The 18,547-nt window shown below is 34.0% G+C and overlaps 2 protein-coding genes across 4 annotated transcripts; both read right to left on the bottom strand.

The window, feature by feature from the left end:
- Positions 1–653: 653 nt before the first annotated feature.
- LOC121251035 (ATP-dependent 6-phosphofructokinase 3-like) lies at positions 654–5,933 on the bottom strand. 3 transcript variants are annotated; one of them, XM_041150331.1, is made up of 14 exons: positions 5,655–5,902; positions 5,070–5,116; positions 4,923–4,962; positions 4,512–4,574; positions 4,288–4,425; positions 3,444–3,602; positions 3,283–3,336; positions 3,041–3,109; positions 2,789–2,918; positions 2,080–2,345; positions 1,931–1,979; positions 1,686–1,840; positions 1,382–1,588; positions 654–789 (listed from the first exon to the last, which is right to left on the bottom strand). In XM_041150331.1, the coding sequence occupies exons 1-13, from the start codon at positions 5,754–5,756 to the stop codon at positions 1,382–1,384; spliced, it is 1,479 nt and encodes a 492-aa protein (XP_041006265.1). In that variant the 5' UTR covers positions 5,757–5,902; the 3' UTR covers positions 654–789. The 3 variants fall into 3 exon arrangements, with proteins under 3 accessions (XP_041006265.1, XP_041006264.1, XP_041006266.1); XM_041150330.1 differs by lacking the exon at positions 654–789 and having other exon boundaries at positions 1,075–1,588; positions 5,655–5,933; XM_041150332.1 differs by lacking the exons at positions 654–789; positions 4,923–4,962; positions 5,070–5,116; positions 5,655–5,902 and adding an exon at positions 4,675–4,844 and having other exon boundaries at positions 1,075–1,588.
- A 2,835-nt stretch (positions 5,934–8,768) lies between these two features.
- Positions 8,769–13,084, bottom strand: LOC121249470 (nudix hydrolase 8-like). The gene is made up of 10 exons (XM_041148181.1): positions 12,930–13,084; positions 11,933–12,020; positions 11,486–11,725; positions 11,038–11,103; positions 10,763–10,900; positions 10,448–10,522; positions 10,183–10,233; positions 10,049–10,083; positions 9,837–9,945; positions 8,769–9,099 (listed from the first exon to the last, which is right to left on the bottom strand). The coding sequence occupies exons 1-10, from the start codon at positions 13,082–13,084 to the stop codon at positions 8,902–8,904; spliced, it is 1,155 nt and encodes a 384-aa protein (XP_041004115.1). The 3' UTR covers positions 8,769–8,901.
- Positions 13,085–18,547: the final 5,463 nt, after the last annotated feature.

An 18,547-nucleotide genomic window follows, 5' to 3' on the forward strand; every position in this document is an offset into this window, starting at 1 on the left:
TACTATTTTTGAAGGGGATGCCCTTGCAGTGATTAAATCAGTCAAGAGGAATGAAGATGATTGTTCATGTTATGGTCAGATTATAGAAGATATAAAGGCTACTTTTCATGGCAAGGGGATGTGGAGAATTCAACATGTTAAAAGAGATGGTAATCAAGCTGCACATCAACTATCAAAGTTAGCTTTATCTTGTGAACAAGAGTGTGCAGATTGAAGAGGGTCCTGAGGTTATTAACTTATTATGAAATGTATGAATTTTGAAAACAGTGTAATGCTTAAGGTATGAATGAAAATGTCTCTAATTTCTTAAGGTATGTAAGAGACAATGTACTAAAAATTTAATTTAATTATTAATTTTTTATTTTTATGGCCGAGTACCAACAACACTACACTACACTACACTGGCGCATATATGACAAAAGAGCGGTGCTACTTTGCCACCTGAGTAGCACCGCTCATTTTGACCGCTAGGCTAGAATTCTGTTATTATTTTTTTTCAATTTCTTATTCATATTTTTTTATCATTTTAAAACATTTTTAAAAAATATCAATACACTAATAGTCTTTATATTAAGTAAAAAAAAAAAATAAAATATATGAGGTGTCAAAATGAAGAGACAAATTGAGTGGGCAAATTAGCATTTTTCATAACAAAATAGATGAAAATAGAAACCTCTATACAATCAAATTTGATTGGATATGACTAGTCCTGGACCTTAGACCTGCTTCAGAGAGCCTCTTTGCAAAACATAAATTGGCCTGCTTTTTAAGATTTCCTTTGAGCTGTTCCTGTTAGACAAGTATGATTTATTAGATTGAGCTTTCTTAGTATCACTGGAAGGACTGCACCAGACATATACCAACCAAGCTTTTGTTTTGTTTTATCTTTTCATAGAAACCTCTGGATTGATGTTGCCCAGATAATATTAATGATCTATAGTGCACCCCAGAATCCCAAAATAAAAATAAAATGCTTTCAGGATCACTTTCATAATGACACAAAAACGTCAGAAAATCACTAGTTTTACAAAAATTAAGGAAAAAAAGCAAAAGAAAAAGGTTGCAAGGATGGGATTTTAATTGAAAATGTCAACATCTTCAGCAGACAGACAAAACTCCATTGTGCTAGTGCTTTCCAAGGTGGGAAAAGGTTGTGACTGTGATGCCATAAATCATCTCGCATATGCGATTCCTTAAGATCCATATTATCTATCAGCAAACAAAACTTATACCCAAGTGGGATAACTTTTTCCAAATGCTTCTCATGGCATTGGAAAACCATGAATTTAAGCTTCAATATCACTTACAGAAGAACAAGACTGGGTAGGAATTAGACTACAGCAATGACAGTATCCTCAAAGAAAGGATTATGAGTACTGACTCATAAAGCATGGCTGAAATCTTTGTTCACCATATTGTTGTCATCGGAATATTGCTCATCATCCAACATCTGGGTGGGTAGTTCATCCTCTCTTTTGTCTTCAATGACATCTTTAGCACTCAAGAAGCTTGGCTGATTCGTTGAAGACAGAAGCCTAGCCCACATTCTATCAGTAATCACAACATTGTTCTGTCTCTCAATAATCCTCTGCAGAGCAACCGCCCAACAAATAACCCAGTGTTAGAAGAAATAAAACACGAAAAAAAAAATCATCGGACACATTTTAAGCAGGGGGCAGACTCACATAGAATGGTATGTAAGCATGTCTTCCATTGACCGGCCCAACCGTAAATCCCGTATAACCTGCCATTGCTCCATGAACCGCACTATGAGCAAGAAGCGTGCAGTATACATTGTCAGAGGCATTGCTTGGAACAGCTCGAATCATATAAGTAGGATCTGCCAAACAAGCAATGGTAAATTACATTTAACCTATGCAAGTATAAGCAAAGCCAGCCAGGCCACCATTCATTAGAACGTATTACTAACCTATATATTTGAGGTTCATGACCATCTTAGTTTGATTGGAAAAATGATCCTGCACAAACAGTAATTACTAAGCACAGTGCCAACAAAAGCTTAGAACAAAAATTATTCATGACATTTAAGGCAAGACAATTTCACTTTGGCTCCCACACCTTAATTTTCTGTGATATCCACAGCCCAACATCCTGGAGAAGCTTGTTTCCAGAAGCATCCTGCTTACCCATAGACTGAATGCTCTCAGAAAGCAGGTCCTGTCCCGCGCCTTCAGCTATCACAAGAACCATGTGCCCATTTTCTCTGAGTCGTTTCTCTATGTATTCGAAAAGACCGCCTGGACCTTCAAGATAAAATGGTGACTCAGGAATCAAGCAACAGTCCACATCTCGGCTTGCAAGAGTAGCATACATTGCAATAAACCCTGCAACATAGCAATGTAAAATTAGGAGAGTCACGTGACAATGGAAAACCACTATGTAATTCGACCAATAAAGAGAACTACACACATAAAGTCCACCAAGGAAAGATAAACAATTGGTGAATCAAGTAAGAGAAAAACTAAGAATTGACCAAAGGGAAGAGTGAATAAGAGGCCAAGAGACATCTTCCTTTGTGCTCGTAAAGTGTTAGAAATCCTGCGATTTTCCATCTAAAACAAGGGGTATAAAAAATTAAACAAATGTATACCCACAAATGCAATGAACTTTAGCAATTTAAATATGAATAATAGACAAATAGTAACCAAATTGATTACTCAACCCAAAAAATGTGGCGATCTATTGCTTAATAGACTGGTGGACATGAAGACTACTCTACTTTTGCAGATAAAAAGTAGATGACAAGATATACAAACAAGAAACTTACCGCTGTAGCGACCCATTAGCTTCACAACACCAATACCGTTCTCAACACTTTCAGCTTCTACATGTGCTGCATGAATAGCACGCTGAGCCTCCTCAACAGCAGTGTCAAAGCCGAAGGACCTGTCAATAACCTGTATAACCAAGCAATAGCGTGTAGTCAAACCAACAATTCTGAAAGCTAATAGGATTAAAATAACCAAGGATCATATTTGACATAGTGATATTCCATCAGGAGGGCACCAAAGAAATATACCGGGATGTCGTTATCAATGGTTTTGGGGATTCCAGCCACTGCAACTTTGAGACCACGCCTTCTAATTTCCTGTTTAAGTTAACACAATTTGCATGAGGTAATGGTAATTGGTTACCCATATTTCAACAGATAAAATGCACCTCGGCCAACTGTTCCCATTCTTTTTGGGTTTTTTGTTTCTTTCAATGGTATGGTTAAGAAATTTAGTAATATATTAGCTATCCTAAAAAGGTAAAAATTACCTCAAATATGACAGACGCCCCTCTTTGAGTTCCGTCTCCTCCAATTATGTAAACCTGAGATCCAGAGAACTATGAATCTAGTGCCCATACACTGATGATCACCATAAATCTATACAACAAAACTTAACCCGAACAAATTGTACTACAAAAGTGATGCATACCTGGTTTATCCCTCGATCTTGAATGCTATCAACTATTTTATTGGTATCATGGCCACCTCGTGATGTTCCAAGGGTGGTTCCACCACGTTTATGGATATCATTCACAACCTTAGGAGTCAAAGTAATTGTATTTCGAGCATAGAAGCCCCTGTATCCTCCCTAAAGATCACAGAAGCTTCCCTAATTATTAAAGCCGCCAAATTATGTAGTATGAAAGATATTGATATGTAATTTGAATGCTTCAAAACTTACACGCTCAATGCCAGAGGCAAAATGAAAAGAAGGGAAAAAGTAAAAGAACTAGCAACTGAAAAAATGAATTCTTAAATTCACACAAAAGGCATAAAGTCAAGTGGGCAAGAACTAGGCCACCACATTTTCATTTCTTTCAATGTTTCTATCTTGTTTAGAAAAAGCAGCAGATTACACAACTGGAAATGCTACAGCATAGCACTGCAACTGGTCATGAATGCCCCTGGTTCAGGAACTGTCCTGGTTCCTGTCGAGCTTCTAGATATCACATGCTTATGAGGGTTCCATGATTGATCATATTATGATACAGTGTAAACAGCCATCACATGCATTAGGAGAAAACAATATATACTTCGTCTTAGTAGTTCCGTCACCATTGGCTAGCCTAAATGCAGTTTTGGAAATGAAAAAAGGAAAGCCCTACACATTCTTAGTGAAATGAAAAAAGGAGGACATATGGGTCTAGCAGGGAAAAAAAAATAATAATACAGCTCAATTTTTAATCATGGAAAGCATGCCCAAAATTTGAGCCAAATCCGAAATCCTAGAATATAAGAGAAACACTGAAGAAGAGATTGTAATAATCACTTACATCAATCCCCAGAACTTTCTTCACGCCATACATATGGTACAGGCCACATACTATTTCTCTGATCACTGTGTTGAGCCCAGGACAGAGACCCCCGCATGTCACAATACAAGCGTGAACATCATCTGGCTCGAAGTACACCTGGAAAACAGATAACAGCATGCGTAAATGGTAAGCATTTGATTTTCCATTTATTTGATCCATTCATAAAGCACATCAAAACAAACCTTTTGACGGGGTCCAGCACGTCGAAAATGTGTGCCTCTTGGACTATCTTTGTGAACTACAATCTACAAAAGCAAATGAGAGAAGCAAAAATTGCATGAAGATTAAAATGTAGACTTTTTATAGTTCATTAAAAAGAATGTTGTAATTGAAGATGCATCCTACAACAATTGCCTTCCCATGCATTTGTATCAGAGGGAATCCACACCTGGTCTTGGAGATGCATGCATCTACTTAATGAGAATATGTCCATCCAGGCATGTCCTATTCAGCTCATTTTTATTCTTAACTCAGACACTATGAAGTTAAGACATAATAAATCGAATTATGCCTCCTCCTTGTTAATCAGAAGCTTATACAAGTGACGTTTATTTTTCTCGGAAATATGGCGTAAGTTTGCATAGAACACTAACCTTCTGAGCAACAGAGTCATCGGCATTGACAAAATACTGCCTGAAAATTTCAAAGAAAAGTCTTAATGAATCACTAATTCCAACCAATATTACAAAAGGCCGAATTTCATTGATAAAGAATCAAAAATCAAATAAGCGCATACTCACTTCACGACTGAGTACGAAGGATTGTCTTGCAACGGATTTTGACAGGTCTGCCATGAAAAAAAAAAAAAAACATAAATAATTTATTTTGGAAAGTAAGCTTAACGCTATAATGGGAACATTTGATATTACCAATAGAGCCCAAAAACAAAAAAAACAAAACACTTCGAAACAGAACAGTTTATAGAAGCAAATTCAAGATAAAACGCTTGTCGGATTCAAAACTAACAGAGGCGTCAGCCTTGTGTACAAGAAAGTTGGAAAAGTTTGACTTTTCCAATAATTTAATAAAAGCATTAATGAACGTCGTCAGAAACGAAAACTTGATATTAATAAGCAGTTGTAAATTAAACGATTCTGGCATGTTTGTGGTAATACAGAAACAGGTAATTGTACAACATGGCTTATCTAGTGCTAGACTCTTGGAACTCCAAAGCTACTTGTTTACTTTCTTTTCCGCTTTCTCAGTAGCCAAACGGAGACTCAAATGATAATATAAGATATTAATAAATCAACTGAGTGAATGTGATAAATTAAACTCAGCCAAAAATAGAAAAAGAGACAGAGATGGGGGGAAAGACAACGTACAGGAAGATCACGAATATAATCAGTCAAATGGGGCACGTCCTCGAGGACATAACCAGCCGCTCCGGTCACGCTATTGGGCTCATAACTGTCGGAGGTTCCCATCAGGGCCCACGAAAAACGATTTCTCGAAGCTGGACTGGAACGGAGACTCACGCAGCGACAACCAGAACTTGACGTGGAAGAAGAAGAAGAAGAAGAAGGAGTCGAGGAAGAAGAATAACGAGGTGGAAGGCTTAGGGGAGAAGGAATTGAAGAAGCTCGGACAAAGTCGATACAATCGCAACGGTTTCAATTTCTGAGCGATCAACGAAGAAGAGATGACCAATATATAAGTAAGGAAACACACCCGAGTTGACCAAACGGTGACATTCCAAAAATTCGTAGACGTCAAAGGTAGAAACCACAAACAACTGCCGAATGTACGTTCTGGTTTTCAGAGGTTGTTTTTAGAAGTAGAAGGTAGGAGGGGGTGGCTGTACTTTTCTTCTGTCACTTTTTGTTAAAAAGCCAATAAATACCAATCAGATAAAAAAAAATCCGAAAAAATAATAAAAGTTGAAGCTCACAGGCTTTCCATTACTGGGGACTTGGAGAAGAAAGTAGACTTTTTGGGAACAGCGTGGGTGACAAGATCACAATTTTTGTTGAAAATAATATGAAAACTGCGGAGGCGGTTGTTTCTTGACATCCAGTCTTCTATTATTTTTAGTTTTGTGTCAGATATTTATTTGGGTTGTAATATCTTTACCTTTTTTTTTTTAATTTTTTTATTATTCAATAATTTTTCCCTTTTTATTCTTTGAATTTAAATTAAAAATCTTATAATATAATCTCTTTACACAGTCTAAAAGAGAATAAATTTAATTAATTAACATAATCATATAATTTAATTAAAAATAAATTTAACTTTATAAAACTTGACCTTCTTTTACTTTTTGAATTTCAAAAATACTGTCATAAAGAAAAATACCTCTTTTTTTATAACACTTAAGTGTGATATATATATATATATATATATATTGTAAATTACATGATACATCAGTTAATTAAATTTATTTTCTTTTAAATTATTATAAAAAAGTTATGTTCTGAAAATTTTAATCCAAATTCAAAAAACAAAAAGAAAAAAAAATAGATAGTAAAATAATAATTAAAAAAATGTAAAGATATCATTACCTATTCTATTTACGAACGGATTTGAAGAACACGTTATTCAAACCTCACATGTACATTGCTCAACCGTACTTTGGCTATATTATGCCGAGCTGAATTAGATTTTTTCGGTGTTCTCTTTGAAATGTCTGGAGAATACTTTTTAAGAAAATATACTTGCAATCGAAAACATACAACTTTCATACATTCCTTTAAAAAAAAAAAAAAAAGATAAATATAAGATCCTCATAAATAATTATTTTGGACTTTCCTTTTATTAAAAAGAGTTTACAAAACTTGTATATCCTAAAACTATATCTAGCATTATTCTTATTTTTAGAGAGATTGATCCGAAGCTCGAGTAAAATAACATTGTGAGCATAAATTGTAAGAGAAAATATTTGTACAAATTTTAAATAAACAAATTTTACACAAGCCTTTATAAAAAAAAAAAAGACTTTACTTTGGAAAAATGCATTAAAAAAAACTATTTATTTTTAGTGAGATCTACTTTTTTATAAAGGGCCTACACGAAATTTATTTATTTGAAATTTGTATCTAGCATTATCAAATTAAAGTGCAAATCTAAATATTAAAATTAACTAATTAATAATTAATAGTTATTTATAAATAAAAACGAGATCGATAAATAAAATAAGTTCTACCGTTGATTGCCGGTGATTGAATTGAAATGGAGAAACCTGGAATATTCTTTTATAAGAGTTTTACTATACAACCAAAAAAAAATTAGAGAGTCAGAGGGATAACGTGAAGCATGGAAATAGAAAAGAAGAAAATAGTTGTAAAAGACACGAGTTTCGTGGAAGCTAGGAGAACTGGACCATGATGTAGGAGACAAAGTGGACTTTACTGCCGTCTTGATTCTAGATTACTTTTTTTTTTTTTTTTTTTTTTTTCACAGCCCATTTTAAGGCTCCGTTTAATTCTTAAATTTAGCTGAGTTTAGTTTGATTTTAATCTGAATCTAATATCTAAATAACTAACTCTCAAATTATTAAATTCATTTCAACTCAAAACTTTCTTATAGGTGGAACTTACAATATTTTTTAATTTAAAACATCTTTATACATAGATCCACAATCTTTTTCAATTTCTCATAAAAAATATTAAATTCATCTTAATATTTAAATACACTTTAAACTCAGTTTAGATAGGTCTCATATAACTCCCTCTACTACTCAACTCAATACTATTTATAAAGAACTCAACTTAGCTCAATTCAGTTAAGCTCACATCCAAATGCAGCCCTTCGATTTAGAGATGAGATGAAATAATTTTAAGTGAAAGTTGAAAGTTAAAAAAATACTGTTAGAATTTTATTTTTTATTATTATTATTATTATTTTAAGATTTAAAAAAGTTGAATTAGAATTTAAAAAAATTAAAATATTTATTATATTTTATGTAAAAATTAAAAAAAATTATAATGATGAGATCAAATGAAATATTTTTATAATCTAAACAGGATTTAAATGTTAAGTAAATAATATTTATATAATCTGTTGACAATTAATAAATAATAATAATAATAATAAGACATCTCTCCCTTCTATACGTCTATTTAAAAAAAAAAAAAAAATCGGTTCCAATGAGATTCCTACTTGGATCCGTGTCCCACAAAACAAATTACTAAATATTTAAATAATTTAAATACAGCACTTTTTTCAATCGTTTTTATTTTTATTTTTTTGTCACTGATATTCTCAACGAAAATAAGGAACATGTCTGTTTGTTTTTGTTTGACATGTAATATGCGTAAACGTCATGTCACATCATTTTCCCTTTTCCTTTTAGCCCCTAGCTAGTCTTAAAGCAAAGCACGTTTTGTAGGCATTGCATTAATTTCTTGTGTCGAAGTTTCTCAACGTTGGAGTCAAATGAATCGTTGTTGAGTTTTCTTGTCTTCAACAAAGGAGGATCAAACTCAAAGACATAATATCAATTACGTGAAAACATCTAGAACCCCTTTGATCAACACGGTTCAAGGAATCGTTGTCTTTCTAAAACCACTGCCGATAAAAAGGCTGTGTTTGAACATTGTATTAATATATATATATATATATATAATTATAATATTAATAGTGTTTGGAAGCATCGTTATTGTTAAGGTAGTAAAGGTAAGACAATTTGCCGTCCAATTTGGAGGCCAGTTGATGTGCTGTGAAACCTCTGTACCCATCTTCATATGCTGCAATGCCTATGTCTATCACTTTCTTTGTCATGTGGTCCTCTTCGTAAAATGGCTGTCCTATTACTTCGTCGATTGGCATCCACTGATGAAACACAAAGCACCCAACATCACCATTCAATTCAAACAACTCCGGATTATAAAGAAGAATATAAAAAGGAAAATACTTGTCCCATCGAGAGTGGGTACTAATAAGAATATTTATTCTCATTATCTACTATTCACTATCCCACACCTCATACCTTCTAACAAAATAAAAAGCAGTCCGGTGTAAAATGTAGGGTTGAATAATGACTGATGTAGAGCAAAACTCATACTGATAAAAGGTATTGATTGTGTGTTTTTTTATTACTTAATATATGATTAAGAAAGTTTTTCTAATGTGTTTGTGATTTTTATTTTTTCTAAATATTTAAAATGGTTTAAAAGACAATTGAAAAAAAATTACACGATCGATGGTTTTTCTCCGTAGATCTAACATACGATCCATATAGAAAAGGGTTACAATGAGGTCAAGAAAAAACTATTTGCAAGTGTTTTTTTTAATGGCACAAGGTATATCGATCACGAAGCTTAGTATATCAGTTATCATTACAAAAAAAAAAAAAAAAAACGTTTATGTTTTAATGTTGGATTAATTGCAAAATATCAATTAATCCACGAACCTACCTGCATGGCATCAATATGCCACATCAGCCAATCAAAGACTTACGTGTGGCATATTAATGCCATATGGTTGGCTTCCATTAATTTTCTAACAAGAGATTATAAACAAAAAGTAATTAATTGTAAATCCACACTTAATTTGAAGTTTTATATTACCTTGGCAGCTTGTATTTCCTTCTCATCGATTGTGATTACATGGGACAGTGGCTTAAGCATGCAAACGAAGAGCAAATCCGACTTCTCAAAAGCCAAAAGGTGGGCATGTCTTTCAGGTTGCATCCAAAGTAAAATTTATATTAGACAGACATGAAGAGCAACAAGCAGCCATTTCCAGGAAAATTTATAGTGCCAGATCATAAAAACTTTACCTGAAAGCAACCATTTCCAGGAAAATTGTGTCAACCTGTATATAGAAAGGATGTCGACCCATATCAGCAATAAACCATATGTATATCTGTAACATCGATAACGATAATATTCAGAAATTTGAATGTATAATTACCCCAGTTTCTTCTTTCACTTCCCTCATAACTCCATCGAATATGTCTTCAGACTGTGCAGACAAACCAAAATAGCATTCATTATTATTTCAACTACAGATTAACTTCAAACAAGCATGGAGGATAGACATTCAAGTTTTTTTTTATAGCATTCGACATGGCATCCAACAGAACTGTTTTTAGAGCAGTCATAAGAGTGCATGGTATCATGTACAGAATCCAACAGAAATATTTTGGAAAATGGAAGACAGCATTGCTTAATTTCACCTTGTTGATATAACCAGTAGGCAACTTCCAGACGCCCGAGCAACTGCAGGGACATTTTTCTTTCACCACAAGAACCTATATATATGCATTAAAATCATATTAGAAGAATTAAGATTGAAAAAGTTTTAGAAAAATGATAGTTACAGTTGTGAATGTCCAAGTGCCGCGCAATCACTTTGAAAAAGTGAATATATATGGGATCTACATGAAAAAAAAAATTATTTTTTAACAGTGGACCACACTCTTTTTCAAAGCGACTTTACAGCACTTGCACACTCGAAAATTGCATATAGCATTACTCATAATTATGAGTACCTGTTTTTTGTCATTAATCACAAATCCTGCAACGCCTATTTGATGTGAAGGGCTAGCAGGAAGCGTGCAGGGTTCATTTGGAATCCAATATACTAACATAACATATCCTGATTCAGCATGGTGGTAATCGAATCCCTCCTGAAAAGTGAAAACCAAGAAATTGAATCATTTCCTGCACTGTACCTACAAATCAATTTCCCTCCCCACCTTAACAAATTATCAGAGAAAATTAACATGGGAAAGAAAGTAGTCATAATGGGGTATTGGAAAATTACCTGAATTGCAATTGGAACAAGATCAGCTTGCCCTTGTAGTATTTTGAGCCATACCCCCCTTTTCCCCTGCATTGCACAGTATGCATGTGAAAAGCAACTTCAGCTGCAATGAATTCTCTCATCTAAGATGCTAAAGTTGTGAATTAGGCAAGTATACACAAGATTAATTTACCTATTCTCATCCGCTTAAACTTTTAGGATATATAGTGATTTAATATGGTATTAGAATAGATATTTTGAGTTCGGACTCTACTCCACACTTCACCCCATTATAAATTAAATATTTTGTGTTGGGCTTACTTATTAATGGGGAGTTCAGTTTTTAGGATAAGTGATAATTCGAAGGGTGCAAATAATGTCAAGTTAAGTAACATGCTAATCTTCCAAGAACAGTAAATCTATACTTTTTCAGCTCTACTAGTGGTCTTTAGGTTAACAAATATCCCACCTTCAACTTCCAGTTGGACAAAGAGGCTCGAAGAGCGCATGCAAAGGCATTTGCGCTCAGAGGTAAGCTCTCTGGATTAATAACAACCCCATCATATTCATCGTCCCAAGCATCAATTAACTCCACTACCGTACTTGTTGCTGATGATATATTGGGAGATAAAACATGAAAACCCCTTTTTTGTGCACATAGCTGCCCCCATGAAAGGACAAGGGAGAGGACTTGAGTTGAGAACTTGAGCTATTTATAAGCATGGACTTCCTCAAGAAACCTGGTACAAAAATGAAGAAAATGTTGACACTATTTCGTTCTTAATTTCTATCTTAGAAACTCATTTTCCACAACTCAGACAAGTTATAATCACCCTTTAATGGCCATTGGAAGCTCCAATCTTTTGCCTTGGTGCTTCTAGGCCCCTTTATGAGGTGCTGAAAGTTAAAGTATGACTGTCGACAGGCATCCATTGCTGCTGCCATCATCACCTCCCTTGCAAAGTATTGTGACTGCAGTTTCTACTGCCCTTATGGATTTATAGCTGTTGCAGAGATATGCACTTGTGTCAGCAGGATAACAAAAGTAAAAAGAATATTAGGGGGAATATCATCCGGTAGACAAGTAGGAGGAAAGAGATGACAATACAATTTGGTATAGAAAATTAGCAATACTGCATGACTTAGTCCTTCTTACTGCATAGCAACTCACATATGCAAGCCAAAAGTGCAGCCTGTGTTTATTTTTGTTATCAGTAATAGAAATAATAATCAATCACTTCGATGCTGTAGTAGCCACTACATCTTCCACTAGCTCTACTTGTATATGGTTTAGTGTCCTCTTCTTATGCAAAAAGGAAACAACCAGATGCCGTGCTTATGTCTTGTTGTTGGGCATATGTCTTGCAACAGCATGAGTGTTTTTACATACAAACCCACGTGTAAAGTCATCACTTGTCGTGAGACCCATTACGGATTTTATAAAAAGTCAAAACACCAACACTCTTTTATGCTAGCTGATATAGAAGGTTTCTATGTTACTGGTCTGTTAAGTATGTTGATCTTTCAAATAGATTTTTTCTAACAGCATTAGACTGCATGCTATTTAATAAACTTCAAAAGATGCATACAAGCCATAACGTTCTCTACTCACCTATATTCGGTAGCCAGAAAGGATGAGAATAATTCCCTCCATTTCAGCAATTTATGGACTTGTTCTGCATCCCACTGTGTGCAAAATCCATTGGCAACCTTTCTGTTTCTTGAAGAATACTGATCATTTTGTGACACCAAATTTCTCTCGAACACATCATGATTCTGTTATAATTAGAGGCTTACAAATTTTCACTAGTCGCATCATATATATATGGAACTGTGTTCTTATTCCTTCCTCCGATCCCTCAATGACAAATTGTAGCAATTAATTGCCATTGTAGCAAATTGTTGTTCTCTACCTCTGGCTCTGGCTTAACTTTCTGGGAATCAGAATCAGCTTCATTCGATCAAAGCTGAGAAGATCGGATAGAACTTGTATTATTCCTGAAGAAGCAGAAAAGGAATAATGCCGGTCAATATCCAAGCAGAACCATTTGAACAAGCTGGTATCCATGCATGTCTCATTCTATATCAGCAGCAACTGCATGCATTGGCTAAAAGGAACCAAGTAAAAAGTATATTTTTCTTTATTCAATTAATAATGAGAAATTTTAGAACTCTTTTGGCTAAAGGAGTTTTTTTTTAATGTAATTTTTATATAAAAAAAATCATGAAGTAATTAATCTTTGAATTCATATTGATGACAAGGTTTTCTTTCTTTCTTTCTTTATTTCAGAGAGACACATGTATATTCAGTAATTGAATTTTTTTATAGTTTTTGAGAATTTTTTAAAAACCTTTATCAAACAAAAATTGAAATTATACCGCCCTTGATTAAATTGTAAATTTGAACAATTGAATGAAATTGATCTCTCTCATTTTTACCCCAGAGTTATATTGGCTTGAAAAATCGAAATCGGGTAAATACTGATTCAATTAATCGAGCTATTTAATAAATTAAATTGGGTGATTCGTAATAATTTTGAATTGATTATTTCAATATTGATAAAAAGTATTAAAAGTCATGTAAAATGAAATTCAAGCATTTAATATCATTTATAAAAGAGTATAAAATATAAATTTATTGATTAGTTTCAATAAACATGTAATTTCTATACTTAACCTCAATTGAAGACATTTTTTGCCTTCTATACAAAGAAGATAAAGATCACTAAGTTATAGGCATATGGAAAATGTAGTATTTTACGCACAACTACAAATTTAATACAAAATACTCATTCATCTTTTTTTTTTTTTTTTTTGTTAAACTAAAGAAATAAAGAAGTATATATTTTATCTTTCAATTTTCTTGCGATTGCTATTGAATACAATGATTAAAATTTTGGATATATGTATAGTTCTATCATATTTTTGTACAATTTTTTTTTTTTAAAAAAAAACCCTCAATTGTTTAATAACTTAAAAATAAATACAGTTTTGGATCGGTCTAAAATCGGCTAAAATTGATTAATTGAAGTGGTTACGGGTGTGCTTTGATGATTATGGGTAGCAGTTATGGGTATAATCCCCAAAGGAAAGAAGTTTATTCTCACTAACCGTTACGGGTGTGCTCCAACGATTACGGGTAGCAGTTTCGAGTGCCAGTTATTCTACTTGGTTTCATGTTCTCTCAGTCCGCAATTGATCTGATTGTCACTTGAAAGTCTATTTTCTTGCATTTTTGCAAGATTATTGGGTTCTTGTTACTTGTTTTGGATCATATCTCACAATGGATGATGAATTAACTCGCCAATGGAGAAGATTTTTGATGTCTGAAGTTGAAACTACTGATGTTTTGGTGTAGAATAATTGTCTAGATTTTTCTAAGAACCATCGTGATCATTGTTTCTTGTTTAAACTTTGTTCACAGAAGTTTTTTTGACTTGGGGGTTAATATTTTCTTGGCTCAATTTTCAAATACTACTGATAAGGAAAAGGTTATTCGAAATAGTCCATGATCTTTTGACATGAACCTTGTGCTTCTTCATGATTATGATGGTGATCTTCAGCCTTCTAATATTAAGATGCATCTTGCATATTTTTGGGTTAGAATTTATGATCTAGCATTGAAGGGCATGTCAGTAGAAATTGTTAAATGGATTGGGGAATCACTGGGTGTTGTTGAAGACATAGATTTGCTGGAAAACTCTCTTGGATGGGGTATTTTCTCAAGAATTCATATTTTTTTGGATGTTAGTAAATTGCTACCAAGGATGAAACATGTTGTCTTAAGTGATGCAAGTGCTGCATGGATTTGTCTCAAATATGAAAAATTGCTTAATTTTTGTTATTGTTGTGAAAAATTAGGCCATGGAGATCGAGACAATATCTTATGGGTGGAGAATCGAACTATTTATGAGGGGAGGGGTTTCCATATGGCAATTGGCTAAGGGCATTGGGTAGTAATTCCTCCATTTGCAAGAGTACAATGGTTGTGGATAAGACTGCAAAATATGCTTCTAAGAGTATCATGGTGGTCACGAATGTTGCTGAAGGAGGGATTAGCAAGGGGTGGCTATGGTTTCTTCGGCTAAGGTTCCTGTGGATGAGTCGTTGGTGGTGGAGAATGCTAATGACGACGTTTTAACAAAGAGGATTTGTAGTGGGTCTGGAAAAAATCTTGTGATGAGTGGCCTGATTGACTTGTCTGCTGGAGGCCCAATTGGGCTTGGGCCAATTACTAAAGGCCAATATGTGGAATTCACTAAAGGCCAATAGAACTTTGTTGAGGATAAGAAGGCACCCTCGTCGGCTACGGCTCCGGCTCCAAGTGAAAATCTCCCTTCTTTGAGATGGAAATGAAGAGGACAAGTATGTAACCTGGATCATGGTGATTCAACTAAGTTTTCTTATACACCCTTTAAGCATCTTTTTGAGAATTGTGGTTCTTCAAGTTTGTGTACACTACAGAATCAAAAAAGGAAAATTTGTTGATGATGAATTTTTATTTGAAGTGAAAGTGGTATCGGCGGATGCTGAGATTCAACCCACCAACAACCATGAGGGTCCTCAGTTATAACTCCCATGGGCTTTGAAACCCACGGGGAGTTCGAGTCCTTAGGGACTTAATTCGTAGGGAAGCTCCCAATTTAGTTTTTGTTATGGAAACTAAATTATTAGCATATAAATTGGAGAAGTTGAAATATGGAATTGGATTTTATGGTTGTTTGTCAATGAATTGTGAAGGGCGTAATGGGAGATTGAGACTGTTTTAGAGCCGTGATATTGATCTGGAACTTGTGTCATATTCCAAGCATCATTTTGATGCTTGGGTGCTGATGTGGTGTCTGGCGTCAAATGGAGAATCACTGCAGTTTATGGGCATCCTGAAGTAGCTAGAAGGTATGAAGTGTGGAATCTCTCGAAGAGAATTCTTGCATTTGTTAGGGGCCCTTGGTTGTGTTTTGGGGATTGTAATGAGATTCTAATACAGTAAAAAAAAAAAAAAGGGTGGTTGTAATCTTCCTAAATGGCAGTTGCAAGCTTTTAGAGAAATTTTTTATTGTTGTGCTTTTCAGAGTTTGAAAATTGATGGGTCTTTGTTCACATGGTCTAATATGAGGGATGGGAGATGTCATATTCAGGAAAGACTAAAAAGATTTTTTACAAAAATAGAATGGTTATCTATATGTCCGGATTCTAAGATAAGAAATGTCACCACTTCATTCTTAGATCATAATTGTTTGATTCTCAATACTATTGGTGCATTTGAATCTCCACAAAAGGTAGTAAACCCTTTCAATTTAAGCTATGCGGGTAGGGGTAGCTGGGTGTGAGGAAGTAATATCGTCTTCTTGGTCTTCATTGAAACAATCTAATTTGGTGGAAGGTATGAGAAATGTTGTTTCAGTGTGTAGCTCTCAATTAAAGCAATGGCATGGTAGAGAATTTGGAAATATTTAGTCTCAATTGAGATCTAAACAACAACAACTGAATCAGCTAGTAGGGGTGATCCATTATTGGTTTCAAAGTCTGATTTGGACCCACTTACACATGATATAAATATTATATTAGAACAAGAGGAGCTGATGTGTAAACAACAGTCAAAGACTTTATGGCTTCACTCAGGCGATCGAAATTCCAAGTTTTTCCATCAGAAAACTTTCCAAAGGCAATCAAAGAACTTTATTACTCAACTTCAAGATAATTCAGGTTGTTGGAAAGATGGTAGGGACATGGCTTCTTTTGTTTTACTACATCTAGTATGTTTGCTATAAGATGTTTACTACATCTCACCCTACGAGTAAGGATCTTGTTTTAGGATTTGTCACTCCAAAGATTACAAAGGATATGAATGTTAATCTTATGAAGCCTTATATAGTAGATGAAGTACGGTATGCTTTATTTCAAATGCACCCTTTGAAGGAGTTGGGGCCTGATAGTTTTTGTCAACTATTTTTCAGAAATATTGGCATATTGTGAGTACTTTGGTTACTAAAACAATTTTAGATTCATTAAACAATAGGGTGATACCTAATGTTCTAAATGAAACTTTTATTGTTCTTGTTAAAAAAAAAAGAGGTCTGAAAAAGTTATGGAGTTTAGACCTATTAGTTTATGCAATGTGATCTATAAGATTATGGCTAAAGTCATTGTGAATTTGATACAATCTGTTTTTCCTTCCTTTGTAGGTGCTGAAATTTTACAACTCTCTTTACCATCAAGGGAGTGTGAAGATAAACTTGTATGAAAGGTATAAAGAATGGGTAGTAATTAGTTAAATCGGGTATCATTTAGCTGTGACATTATTTGATTCGGATCTTTCAACTTTTTGGCATCACTTTTGGCATCTGAATCTTCCGAACAAAGTGAAGAATTTTGGGTGACATGCTTGCAAAAATAGCCTTCCTTTAAGAGTGAATTTGTTGAAACATGGTGTTATCTTAAATGGAAATTGTCCACTTTGTCAGTTGGCTGTGGAAGATGAGAGACATGTTTTCTGGGGCTGTCCAAAGGTTACAAAGGTGTTGGTTGTACGCTGTCCTTCAGCTTTGCCATTGTTGCATGTTGGTAATCATTCTATTGATGTGGTGTGGCATATTATGAAAGTTGATTTAGATTTACTTGCTAACTTTATTTCAGAATTATAGAAATTTAAAATTATTTCAGAATTTTAATTGTGTGTTAATAGACATTTTGGATAATTGTTTGGCATATGTTGAGTGGCATATTATCATTAAAACACAATAGCTGATTGTGAGTAAAGAAAAGGTTCTCTTTGGAAACCTCCTGACCAAGGTACAGTAAAACTTAATTTTGATGAGGCATTGTTTCATTTTGAATCTTTTGGGGGTGTGGGATTTATTACAAGGGATGAAAATGGGGTTGTTACTTGCTATGTGTTAGAGGGAAGTGGAGTTGTATGATGTTGATGATATTGAGGCATTGGCTGCTTTGAGGGGACTTCAGATAATCTTGCATTTAGGGTTTTTTAGCTTGCTATTGAAGGAGACTCTTCAATTATCATTGAAGCTATTAAGTCTAAAGAACCGAATTTTTCAAAGCAAGGGAATGTGATTTATGAGATACAAAATCTATTTTCTTACTTTCCGACACATAATGTTCTTCATGTGGGTAGACAAAGAAATGAAACAACTTGCTTATAAGAAATGCTCGCATGGTTGATGATATCGTTTAATTGTGAAAGAGTACTACTACATTCACAAATGAATTACACAAAAGTAATCTCATAAATTGACGTGGTTTCATTTAATCCGTTAGATCTACTTTACAATAAAAATAACTTTATAATATGACGAGCCACATCAAGCCACATCAGTATGTATAATTACTTTTGTGTAATCCCTTTGTGATTATAATATCTCCCATTGTGAAATAAATGCCCAAATATTATTCAGGCTCAAGTTCTATTAGATTCTAATTTATAATTGCTGAATGTACCTATTGATTCTATTTGTTATGAATACAATGTGATTATTGCAAAAAAAAAAAACCTTTGAATTTAACCGTTTTTTCG

Source organism: Juglans microcarpa x Juglans regia, chromosome 2D, assembly GCF_004785595.1.
Source record: "Juglans microcarpa x Juglans regia isolate MS1-56 chromosome 2D, Jm3101_v1.0, whole genome shotgun sequence".
NCBI lineage: Eukaryota > Viridiplantae > Streptophyta > Magnoliopsida > Fagales > Juglandaceae > Juglans > Juglans microcarpa x Juglans regia.

What these genes read in the sequence shown, in the direction of transcription:
- LOC121249470 (XM_041148181.1), bottom strand. Translation starts at nt 13,084, where the DNA reads ATGGATACCAGCTTGTTCAAATGGTTCTGCTTGGATATTGACCGGCAT. An exon ending in AAGTTAAGCCAGAGCCAGAG is followed by an intron (nt 12,021 to 12,929) that starts GTAGAGAACAAC and finishes TCTCTGCAACAG; the next exon opens with CTATAAATCCATAAGGGCAG. An exon ending in GCAATGGATGCCTGTCGACA is followed by an intron (nt 11,726 to 11,932) that starts GTCATACTTTAA and finishes GCTTATAAATAG; the next exon opens with CTCAAGTTCTCAACTCAAGT.
- LOC121251035 (XM_041150331.1), bottom strand. Translation starts at nt 5,756, where the DNA reads ATGGGAACCTCCGACAGTTATGAGCCCAATAGCGTGACCGGAGCGGCT. An exon ending in ATTATATTCGTGATCTTCCT is followed by an intron (nt 5,117 to 5,654) that starts GTACGTTGTCTT and finishes TTTTCATGGCAG; the next exon opens with ACCTGTCAAAATCCGTTGCA. An exon ending in CCATTGATAACGACATCCCG is followed by an intron (nt 2,919 to 3,040) that starts GTATATTTCTTT and finishes TTGGTTATACAG; the next exon opens with GTTATTGACAGGTCCTTCGG.